The 12,335-nt window shown below is 44.1% G+C and overlaps 1 protein-coding gene across 3 annotated transcripts in view; it reads left to right on the top strand.

The window, feature by feature from the left end:
• TEX9 (testis expressed 9) overlaps positions 1 to 12,335 on the top strand; it is a 33,901-nt gene that overhangs the window by 17,422 nt on the left and 4,144 nt on the right. For 2 of the 3 annotated variants that reach the window (XM_019533522.1, XM_019533520.1), the window contains 3 exons: positions 529 to 702; positions 8,611 to 8,745; positions 9,522 to 9,656. In XM_019533522.1, coding sequence (XP_019389067.1) covers positions 529 to 702; positions 8,611 to 8,745; positions 9,522 to 9,656 — 444 coding nt within the window. The remainder of the gene's footprint in view (positions 1 to 528; positions 703 to 8,610; positions 8,746 to 9,521; positions 9,657 to 12,335) is intronic. The other variant, XM_019533521.1, reaches the window with a different exon arrangement.

Below are 12,335 nucleotides of genomic sequence, written 5' to 3'. Positions count from 1 at the left end.
GGCTTGCTTGCAGATCGTTTTCAGTAATAGAATGCTGAAACATATTTTTCTGCCCTTGTTCTTCCTCATAACCCATGTAATATGATTTTCAGGACATGCTGCAAAGTCCATACATTTTCTCAGGCTTATCTGGGCCTGGGAGTAAGGGGGAGGTTTCTGTGAAGTAGAAGTCTGGATGAAGTCTTCTTATGGCACTGGATTTTATAATTTTTGCAAGTGTCCATAGATGCTTACTTGCATTTTTCTCCACTTGGGAATAATGGCTTGGGAATTGCATTACTCAGCCCAAAAGTTCTGCATTTTTGTTTTGTTTTTAATTATTTTGTTAGTTTAGGTGTTGTGTATTGCACACAGTTGTGAGGTCTACTGATAATTATTAGGTGATGGAAAAGTTTTTAAAATCAAATCACTTGCAAGACATTCTTACTGGCAACTTCAAATTAAATTGTAGAAAAACAAGCATTGCAAATCATCATAATACTTTTTTAAAGCATTCAGTATTGTCTAAAACTGCTAATTGCTCAACAGGATGATGAAAATCGGAATTTAAACTCACAGCTTAAAGACACTGAAGAGGAGCGCTCTAGATTGCAACGAACAGTTGGTATACAACAGTCTCAAATTGAAAAGTACAAAATACTGTCAGAGGAAGCAAACAGGAAAAGCGAAGGGTTACAGCAACAGCTTACTGCAGTAGAAAAGGTAATGCAACTACTCATTTCCTCTTCCTTACCAATGGACAGAATATCTGATTATCATGTACACCTGAATTTTCAAAGATTTGTGTTAAGCTCGTCAGTTAGCGTGCTGAGTTCTATTACAATTACGTGTACATTTTATTTTAAAGAAATCTAATTGTTTTTTAAAAAGACATAAGTAACTTCAAGGTAATTGTCCAGGAACTGCATATGGATTGTGTTTTTATAATCAGTTTCTGGTATTAAAAAAAAAATACTTTTTTTTTTTTACAAGCAGGTAAAACTAGTTAGGTGCAATCTAGCTCACAAAAGGAAAAAGTAGAAAAAATATTTCTCTAATATTTTTAATGATAGTGGTTTTAAGTGTTACTTCTGATAATATAGGCTTAAAATACATTTATGCATAAAATAGTATTTGGATTTTGTTTTTTGTAAGTCTAATTTGTTCTTTTAAAAGCAGTCACTCCTGTTTTAATGAATCAGAAACAAACCAACCAGCCTGGCACCTAGAATAGGCCACATATGCAAAGTTGTGTATATGCCTGATTATAGCAGATGGCTGACATACACAGCTTTGTTTGTTTGGAACCTTAAGTGAAAAGCAGCATGTGCTTTTCTTTAATTACTCAGAGCTGGAGAGATTCATTTTAAAATCAAATGTAACTGTGTAAGCAGGAAGATGTTTCCTTAAAATGATTCAATGAAAATAAATGCATGACTTACTTACAGCCTAACACTATTGTCTTCTGTACTTTTAAACTATACTGTAGCAATGATTATAAATAGATTTTCATTCTAATAATTCATGCTAATTTAACCATGTAGCATTGGTACCTTTTAAGTAATTAGTGGGGGAGGTATTGAAAAAATCTCTTTTGTGTAAGTACTTTAAAACAAAACAAAATTGAGTTTTGTAGGTATATATAGTAAAATTTTGTCTGCATATAATAATCTGTCTCTGTACTACTGTAGTAGCAAACATTCAAGACACATATCCTGGAAGTCTTAAACTTTGTTTATTATTATACTTATGCTGCATTTCACTAAAGAAAAACTTCTCTTATTTATAATCTTTCCAACACTCTCAGCAGTCAAACTTTTGAAAAGTATGCATTAGTGTCTATTGTGTTTCTGTTTGTACATCCCAAATATATAAACAGTGTTTTTTTTTATATATGGGCTGTGGATACTACTTGACATTGGCTGTCTGGATAACTGTTAACAGTCACTTTAAAATCCAGGTAACTTTTGTGTGGAAGGTCATATTGCTTAAGGTATACAAAAATTAGGTTGTGATGTATATTTTCTTAACCTTGCTTGGGTCCCCCAGGGCTTTTGAAATTTCTTTGCTCTGAGAGCTGTTTTTCTGTATGTATATCTAGAAAGAAGCCCCAGGAAGCTTCTTTCCTTTATGTTGCTATACCTCAACCTGAAATAAACTTGGTAATTATGGTGTTTACCTTACTGGCTGCATCAGCCATGCAGTATGTGGCCATATACTGTATGTTCCGTTGTTTTCCACACTGCAAGAGGGCAGTGTGAAGAAAAATGAAACATGCAGCAGTATGTGGCACCGCAGGTGTGCAACGGAGCAGTGTGGAGGGTTTTTTTGATCCCTGGACATTCAGCGTTCACAAAAATCCGTGAAAAAAACATGTGGAGTCGTGCAAGCAGTGGCAGCATGTGGCTGGCTTGCCAGTGTCACACTGCTTCTGGCCAGGCTCCTCATGGCAGGATTGCTGCTGCTTCAGCCCCAAGAGGTCCCCAGGACCCAAGGTAAAGCTGCTGGGGCCAGCCTTCCCTACCCCACCTGGGGTAACTTGCTGTGCATCAGAGTGTGCATGGCATGTGTGTTTCCTGGGGAACCAAATGTCCATTGACATCTGGACATGGCCACTGTAGAAAAGGATAATATCAATGTCTAGGGAGCTCTTGCATTTCTTTCTGGAGCTGACTGTGCAGTTGAACCTACAGCACTCAAGCTCTCTTTGTTTATCCTTTCCCCGCTCCATTTTTTCTCACTCTTTACAGTTGATGTCTGTACTTTCAGAGAGAATGAATGCAATATGCGGATAGAACTAGTGAGATAGATGGTCCCAAGTTCTGGTGCATCCTTCCATTGAGACTTTTAGACAGGTCATTTAACTAGTTTGCCTGTGTAAAGGGGATGATGATAGTGCTTACTTATTTCTCAGGGTTTTGAGGATTACACAGAAAATAACATGGATATCTGTTTATTTTTATTTACTAGCTGGAGAACCCTTGTACACATACAGTAGCCACTGAGTCACTGGCACCAAGCATTTCCTTATGCTTCTTAACATTCTGGTGTGCTCCAAAATACTAGATCACTGGAGATGAGGAGGAAATATTACCCTTCATTTGTTAACACAGTGGGTGTTCTTGAGGAAAAAAAATACCTGGAAAGGCCTAACATAGTAGATTTTTTTCCTTTCCCACACTAAAATTATTTCAGCAGTTATATAATCTGCTGAAATTTATGTATTTTTATATGTGTATAATTTGTGTATTTTTAGAGAAGGGTTGATTGAAACCTTAGCTGCTTAGCTAAGGTTAACAAAGCAAAAATGCTACTGATTTCTATAGCACTAATAACAAGATGTACAAGTGATTTGGAAGTATTCAGCAAAATGCCACCATAGAAGAATCCACAAAATACGTTGACAAAGAACATTAGAAGAGGTATTATAATAATCTGTTTGTTAGTTGGTAAGGTTAGCTGATTGCTTTTATGACATCGGGTGTTTGATAGGCTGCAATGTAGAACTTTAAAATCCGAAGTGGAATATATGGTACTGGGTGCATCTACAGGAGACGTTTACTGCAGTTCCCTAATTAGATCCAAAGTCAAGTGTCAGTGTCTACACTTGCGGTCTTTTAGACCACAGAAAACTAATAAATGCTGCTGTGTTTACAATGAGGGTGGTCAAAGTTAATTATTATTTGCCCCGGCTACCTGTTAAAGATGATAAGGCACCAATGGCAGCAGGACCCAGGGGGAGCCTGTAGCAGGACCTAGGGGCAGTAGGACCCAGCAGCTACAGCAGCAAGGCTTGCCCTGCCCCATCCTTCCCCCCAAGCCCCCGACCTAGCCTCTGCCTAGTAGAGGCTTCTGGCCTGGTGACTTTGGGGCTGTTCCCCCACCCTCGTGCAACACATCTAAGAGGGTGCCGGGGCAGGGGGGGAGGGGCGGAGAGCAGGACTGCTGGCAATTGCCCCAGTCCTCAGGACTGGGGTGGCTCCTGCTGCATCTTGCGGTCCCAGTGATGCAGCTGGGAACCACAGGGTGCCAGAGTAGCCAGCACGCCGGCGGGTGGGGAGAAAGTGGCAGCAGCGGGCAGGAAAAGGTAATGGTTGCAGCCGTGGCAGGCGGGGCAGTGAGCAGGAGTACAGCAACAGCTGGGTGGGAACGTGAGGCCTTCACCAGTGCCCCAGGGCCAGGGCTGGCAGGGGCCCAGGGTGGGGTGGCAGGAGCACAGGACGTGGGTTGGCTCTGTCCCTCTCTCTGCTGGCATAGCCTGGCTTGGCTCCATAGAGCCCTTGCCAGCCTGCACCCTGTGCTCCTGCCACCCTGCCCATTGGCCCTGGTCCCAGGGCACCAGTGCAGGCTATTGCTGAGCTCTCGCCTGCTGCCTTACCCACCTGCCACCACCACTTTCCTACCCACCACTACCATTTCTCCCCACCTTCCTGTACACCCATCCGCCTGCTGGCTGTTCCAGCACCACATGGTTCCCGACTGCATTACTGGACTACAGGATGCAGCAGGAGCTTGTCTGGCTTGGCCTCTGCGATTCCTAGCTGGCTCCGTGTGGTGCCAGCTGGGCCGGGCCAGTTCCTGCTGTGTGAAACCAGCCATATAGCCAGGAACTGTGTGGTACCAGAGCAGACAGCGGGGTTGTGGGCGTGGAAGCAGTGGTGGCAGTGAGCAGGAAGGTAAGGAGGTGATAGGAGAAGGGTAGTGGCGGCAAATGGGGAAGGTGGGGGAAGAGGCAGTGACCGGCATGGGGCCTGCACTGGTGCCCTGAGGCCTGGGGTGGCAGGAGTTCTGAGCCCAGGCTGACAGAAGCACTGGTAGGGGTTCTGTCTGCCACAGGCCCCGAGTGCCCTGAGGCCTCATGGTCTGCTGCTGCCATTGGTGGTAGGGGCTGTGGGTACCCACACCCCACCTTGTATACTCCATACCCCCTCACACACACATCAGTCACCCTCCCCTTCCACACATGCTACAGTCCTCCCCAGCCACTTTCCCCCCACAAACTGTATACCCCATCCACACCCCACATATCCACACACAAATCAACTTGCTCCCATACCTCATATATATACACTCACAACCCCCAAACCCATACACACGCACACCTACCCATCCCCCCACAAACCCCACACACATACACCCTCTCCCACATACCCACAGCCCCCCACAAACTTTTACCCACACACCCATACCCCTCAAGCTCGGCCCACAATATAGAAGAGTAAGACTTCATAAGCTATTATACAATCACCTCTATGTACACTACACAAACAAGTAAATCATTAAAGACATTTTTTTTTTAACTAAATTAATTAATATTGTAGTAGGTATTTGATTTTTAGAATACAATTTGGTATTTTCTGGATATAAGGAAAAACTTCTTCATGGAAAAAAATTTCTAGACTCCCAGTGGGGGTGTTGCAGGCATCTACCCTGGAGATCTTTAAAAAGATTATTTTTAGGGTTGCAGGCATCTACCCTGGAGATCTTTAAAAGATTATTTTAAGGTTATTTGACCCCAGCAGTCTTTCCTTCCCAGAGCAGGGGGCTGGACCCAGCAATCTCATGAGGTCCCTTCCAGCCCTAAACTTCTGTGAATATGTGGTTCTGAGATGGCAAACTTCTGTGGACAAGGGGAGGGACTTCAAAGGTCAGAGGCTAGGTGGGGCAGGACTTCTGGTCCCAAGATGGCAACAAGGGGGCAGGGCATCTGTCAAAGGGAAGCCCTTTATAGCTGGCCAAAACTTGGTAAGTGGCCCTCTGTCCAAAATAATTGCTTGTCCCTTGCTTACAAATACTATCCTGCAGTGGCATTATTTAGTGTGTTGCAATGCACATGTAGATGCTGACAAGTCTAGCTGGAGCATGAGGGTGCTTCAGTGCAGGGGCTGCCTGCTGGTTAGCCCCACATTGAAGCATCCTTGTGCCCCAGCCAGCCCCTCTCCAGCATGTTGAGCTGGGCCACAGCAGCCCCAGGCTGGCAGGGTGATCCCTGGGGACTGCTGCCACCTGGGGCTGCTCCGACCCAGCTGGATGTGCTACGGTCCTGGGCACGTGTGTAAGTGTGGTATCTGGAAGCAATAAATTCCAGCGTGAATTGCACTGAAGTTTGTTCAAGTTGAATGAATGCACATGTAGATATGCCCCCCAAAGACTAAGACAGGCAATTTGACTTTATTAATGGCTTCAACTAGGGGTGCACTGATAAAGATTTCTTAGGCTGATACCAAAGGCCAATTATTAACGAGCCATATTGGCCGATACTGATCTGATTGCCGATATGCAGCCTGTCAGCTTGGGGAGCAGCATCCGGCTAGTAAGTCTGTTGCAGGGGCAGGAAGGAGGGTAGGGGAGGTAGATCGAGGCCCCTGCAGTGAGGGATCTGCGGGGCATATGCCCCGTATGCCTTTCCCTGGGGTGCGTGCAGCGGTGGGAGCTGCCCCACCCCTGCGCTCATCAGATAAGCCACTTGTGGCTCCATCCCAGTCCCAACCCCACTACCTCCCTCACCTCAGGGGCCTCAATCACTCCTCCCCACGCTCTTTCCTCTCCCCACAACAGACGTTCTAGCCAGACGCTGCTCTCCAAGCTTCCAGGCTGGCCATGTGCATGCTGTGGCTGTACATGTACATGGCGTTTATCAGCAACATTATTAGCCACATCAGCCAGAAAAATCCCATTGCCAATAATGTCAATTTTCCTTTTATTGGTGCTGATAAGATGTGGACCGATGTATTGGTGCACCTCTAGCTTCAACATCTTGGCATAAAGTTCAAAATGGTAATGTTATCAAAACAAAGAGTTGCAAAACATCCTGTTTTAATGTTTGTTCCTGGAAACAGGGTTCAATTTCCAGCTAACTGGTTTACCAGAAAACCTGCATGCAAGTGCCGGAGGACAAGAAAGTGAACCCTGCACTTCCTTTTAGCTTGGCATATGGGAAGGCAGTTGACAAAATGTGGTATAGTTAAACCTACTTTTATCCAAACTTTGAGGATGGATATTTAGCAGCAGAGTTGAGGAGAATTAGTCAGATAAAAATTATTGTTTCCCATCTTTTTTGTCTGTATCAAACCTGTTCTATATGTGATCCAGTGGTAATATACCATCATTCCTTTTTCATGTAAATTTGTCAGACATGTTCCTAATTTCCACATTTACCCTAATCCAAGTTGATTATAAATTTGTTATGATTTTCCATGGATAGAATCTAATCACTGCAATTAATTTTATTGTCTTAAATTTGTCCCCCATCACTATAGTATGAGGGCAAGTGGTGGGGGCAAGCAGCAGGAAGGCAAGCAGCTTGATTCCCACCCTTTCCTACTTATTTGCCCCTCCTGCCCCCACCCAGCATCTCCAACCTGCACCTGCTGCTTACCCTATACAGCATCTCTGGCTCTGCCCTGGGAAATGGAGCATGTGGTTCTTCTGGACCTAGCCATGCCATGGCAGCACCCCAGGTTGAGGCTGGGGCTGGAGCCACAGGTGTAGCCACTCCCCTGCCACTGTGCAATCCCCTTCCATTCCCCCCTACCTACACAGCCTGTGGTCTCCCCTGCATTCCTCCAGCCTCCTGCACCACACAGTCTCCCTTGCGCTTCTGCTGCTCACTGCACAATCTTGCCCATGCTCCCCCCACTGCATGCCCCCTCCCACACTGCACAAACCACCCTGGCCTTGGCCTGGCAGCAACAGCTCCAGCTTCAGCCCTGGCCTGGGGCGCACAGCTGTGGCTCCAGCAGTGGTTGCCTCCAGGAGGCTTTTTTCCCTCATGTGGAATGGTGGAAAAACTGTGTGTTGGATTTGAGTAAATAAGGCAAGTCATTTTTCTGATGTAAGTATGCACGTGAAGGATAGCTCACCATCTATATATGTGACATGTCACATATAAGATGTCGGTCTTAGTTTCAGAAATGTTCGTATTTAAACAAATAGATAAAGTGGGACACCGTTTCTAAAAGAAAACTCAAAATGAATTTAAAAAAAAGTATACTATCCAATTTTAAATGTTCCTATCTTGCTTAATGAGTCTTCCTTTTCCTACAGCTACTTTTCAAAATATAACTGCTTTTCTAGAGATATCTTTAATGTAAATGATAAGGGCCTGTTTCTGCCAGGATATGTTATATTCTTGGCTTCTGCTTTGTCATTCTCTGATCTCTTATCTCATTACTCTCTTCTAATGTGTCTCTACCTTTTGATTTTTCCTCACCATTTCCCTACTTATGCAACTATCAAATCCTGGCATCGGAGAATTTAGATGCAGCTCAAGTGCTTATCATCCTGACTAGGTAGCTCACCAACTGGTCCCAAAGCAGCTCAATTGTTGCAACATAACTTCAGTGTCACTGGCCCATGGTGCAGTTCTGTGGTCTCTCTTGACCCATGCTTCAGTAGTCAAGCAAAAGATTTGGAGACAAATGCTAGAAAGGGGTGTATTTCTAAAGAGAGGAAAGGAGAAACTGAGGGAGAAGTCTGAGTTGTAACATCAGCTGGCCCAAATTTTGATTCTACTCACAGGCCAAACCAAGCAGGTTTCTAGGATATCCCTTGCTCTAAACTTGTAGCTTGTTGGGTACTCACTGAAGTGTGATTACTTAAAAACATTTCTTTCATTTTTGGCTTCTACAGGAATTAGAGAATCTAAAGCGTGTACAGAAACAGGCTTCAACCAGTCAGAGTGCAACAGAAGTTCGCTTAAATAGGGCCCTTGAGGAAGCAGAAAGGTACAGAATGGAGCTGAATAAACTAAAGCAAAATAACAAGGTACATCTAAAAAAAAACTTGAAGAGCAATACTGAAATGAAACAAGGTGCTTGATCACGTACTGACTGAAAATACTCATATCATTGACGACAATAGGAGATTGGAGGATTTTTCTTCTGCTTGTAGATCATATCTGATTTGGAAAAAGTTATACAGGAAATTAGAATCCTGTAATAAATCACTTGATTTTTCTAGCTGTTTGAAGAGCTGAAAAATAATGTAACACATGTGGGCTATGAACAGTGTATTTCTGGTTTATCTGTATCTTTTTTGCTTTAGCTCAGGAGTTAAGTATATGATTACAAATAAAGGAAAGGAAAATGTTACTTCATTTATAAATGAAGTAGTCATATGTTGGCAAAATTTGGCTAAGTAATTGCAAGCCAGTATATTCCCCTTGAATGTCTACATTGGTTTTATATCGAGTAAAAACTAAACAAGAAAACAGGTCATAGACTAGATTGCTAGAAGAAACACAGTAAAATTATATGCAAGAAAAAGAAATATATATGAATACCAGTCTGTGTTACACCCAGATTACTTATGCCTCTCAGACACACATGCAGAAACCTTGGGTTAAAAGTTCCATTACCTCAATAATGTAGAAGCTCCTTATCAACTAGGTGCTGTTTTCTGTTTCAAGGATATGTAAGGTACTAATAAGATCCAGCTTTTATTCCTTCTCAAATGTTTTAGTTCGCTGCTATTTGTACTTTTTGTGTTGTGTTAAAATACCCACCCCGCTGATACCAGGTTGTTTGTCTCTTCCTTGCTAGGATATAGCTAACCAAGAGCTCAAAAAATTTGAAGAATTAAAAATTCAAAACAAGAGACTGGAGAAACAAAAGGGGGAGCTAATGGCAGGTTTCAAGAAACAGTTGAAGTTAATTGATATTTTAAAGAGACAAAAGGTGAGTGTCAGTCAACTCAAAATTTCAAATTACTCGTGTATAACAATTGAAACTGGCACATTTCAGGCTACAAATGTTTATTGTCAAGATTGTCATGAGTATTTCCTAACAGTGATATGGCAACACATCTACAGTCCTGAAAAATCAGTAAATGGCATGGATCAGCTAGGCTTCCTGTCACTGGGTTGCAGTACTGGCTTTTTCCATTACAGAAAGGACACTAAGACTATTTCTTGACTTGAATGCATCTTCTAAAAAGGAATATATATAGTCTTAGTGACACAGACTGTACAGTCCTGAGACCAAGGGTTTTTTTCTGTTATTCATGGAGTAAATGTTGCTCAGATAACAATAGCTTCCCCTAATATCCAGCCAGTGCAGGGCATTCTCCTCAGCAATGCACATTTTTTCTTTAAAAAAGAACTTAAGATGCATCAGCAGCCATAGCAGGTGGTCTTTCAGGAATAAATCCAACTATTTTTCACCAGCTGCTTCAAAATGGGAGTAGCAGATAAATTTGGTGACGTGTGGCCTCCTAATCTGTGACAAGGGATGACTTACCTTACAGTACCTTCTGTTCTCAGAGATGTGTTGCTTATATCTGTCACAGGGGCACTAAGGTGCCCTGCTCCTAGAAGGGCAGAAACTACCTGGCGAGAGAGCCCAAAGAGAGGCAGAGCCTAGGTGCTAGTTACCAGGGCAACAAGCCAGAGAGCAAAATAGCCTGTACCTGGTCAGCTGACCAGAAGGGGCAAAGCCCTGGGTCCATATAAACCTCAGGACGGGGCCTAGGGGAGCAGTTCCCTACTAGCAGCTAGAGGGGAAGGAGCCTCCCAGGAGGAAGTGCCCAGTGATGCAGCACCTGCTTAATATGCTGCAACCAGGGCTAATGGGGCTCCATGAGCTATGCAGCCCATAAGATATTTAAGGGCTGGAGAGGAAGTTCTATGCTTTTAAGGGGACAGAGCATACCCTTGTATTTTTTGCATTATATTATAGCCCAGGGGCTTGTGTTTTGTTTGTTTCATACCACTCACTGGTGGTTTGGGTGAGGCTATTTGGGGAAGGAGGCGGCCTCATAGGGGGCCCATTGCAGCATGGGGACCCTGGCGCCAGAGAGGGTGTGGCACTTTGGGGTGCATAGACCCCTTTGGGGGCACAGACCCCTGGTGCCACAGGGAGTGTGGCACTGTATTTGGGGCACAGAGACCCTGGTGCCAGTGGGGTGCAGAGTGAGATGGGGCTGCAAAGAGCCCAGGGAAAGAAGACAAGGGGGCCAATTACAGTGAGGCCTAGGCGAGACAACACCAGTACCATCTGTGAGGCTTGGGATGTAGTAAAGGGGTGGTTGGAGCCACGCATATAGCCCATAAGGCTGGGGTGTCCTGGGACATTTATTTTGAAACAGGACCCATGAGGTGTCTGTGACCCAAGGGGTTCGGGGAAATCCATCACAACTGTGCTTAGGTAGGCTTGAAGGCAGCCTCCCTATACCAATTATTCCAGCAAGATGTGGCAGACAAGAATAGAGGGTGCCCAGCAGGCTGAATTGGCACTGTCAAGGGACCCTAAGGGTAACAGCCATCCTTAAGGACCCCGTCCTGTGACAATATCAATATTCCACTCTTGGTATATTTGGAAAAATGTTTGGATCCTCAGTATTCATTGGTCAAGCTCTGCCCTTACTTCCCTCAGACCTCCTCCTACAGGCAAAAATGAGCAGGGCAAAGCCCGTTCCCAGCTACACAAAAAGTAGAATTTTTGGTACAGTAGAATTGAAAGCAGGTGCTCTTCAACATGTGGTGAAGAACACCAGTTACTGGAAGGTAAGTTACCTCATTTTCTTCAAACATTTTTCTCTGTGTGGTCCACTCCAAATGGCTGTCAAGCAGTGGTGTCAAAAAAGGAGACAGCAAATCAAACTGTTGAGAGAATAGTATTGGAAGCATCACTTTGCCAAAGAAACAGCTCTGGCAGCCTGTCCTGTAGCAAGAGGCTTCATAAAGATGTGAATGAAGTACTACATGACTGACCTACAAATCTAGGAAACGTTCCCATTTCCTGAAAAGTTGCTGAAACAGCATGTGTACCCCTTCTCCCTCAAAGTTTCAGCATATGCACCCCTTTATATTTTGTTCTTGTTTTTAGTGTTGCCAATTATGTGATTTAAAGCAGGCTACATAGACATTAAATAAGAAAAGCAGTTGGTTCAAACACCAGACTGACTTTCTTCCTAGGCAAGGAAGCTTACATCTGAGGCAGATGGGTGTATAACCTCATTCCTGAAATATTTCATGAGCAATTACATTTGTTAGTGACCACTTATGATTAAATGAGAAGTTTGCTCAGCCAGTCTGCTAAAACAGTTCTGGAAGGTTGACTGTTCTGATAGTTATTCACCGATTGATCTGCTGCTTCCTCCATTGGATCACCTCATACCTTTGTGGTGAAAGCCTGTTTCTTTTTGGATATTTATGTAAAGCAGGGGTGGCCAAAGTTATTTGTCTTGGGAACCACATCCAATCCTGCACAGAAGTCGGAGAGCCAGGGGGAGGGGGTATAGGGAGGTATTAAGAACCCCAGAGTGGAGGTGACCACCCCTGCACCGCTGAGCCACTCCAGCTTTCCCTGCCGAGAGTGTGCCCCTAGGTAAGCAGTGCAGTTGCAGCCCCTGGCACA

The sequence above is a fragment of the Crocodylus porosus genome, unplaced genomic scaffold (assembly GCF_001723895.1).
Source record: "Crocodylus porosus isolate Cpor-Errol unplaced genomic scaffold, CroPor_comp1, whole genome shotgun sequence".
Lineage (NCBI taxonomy): Eukaryota > Metazoa > Chordata > Crocodylia > Crocodylidae > Crocodylus > Crocodylus porosus.
Note: the sequence above shows the minus strand (reverse complement) of the source record. Positions and strands in the feature narration are given on the sequence as shown.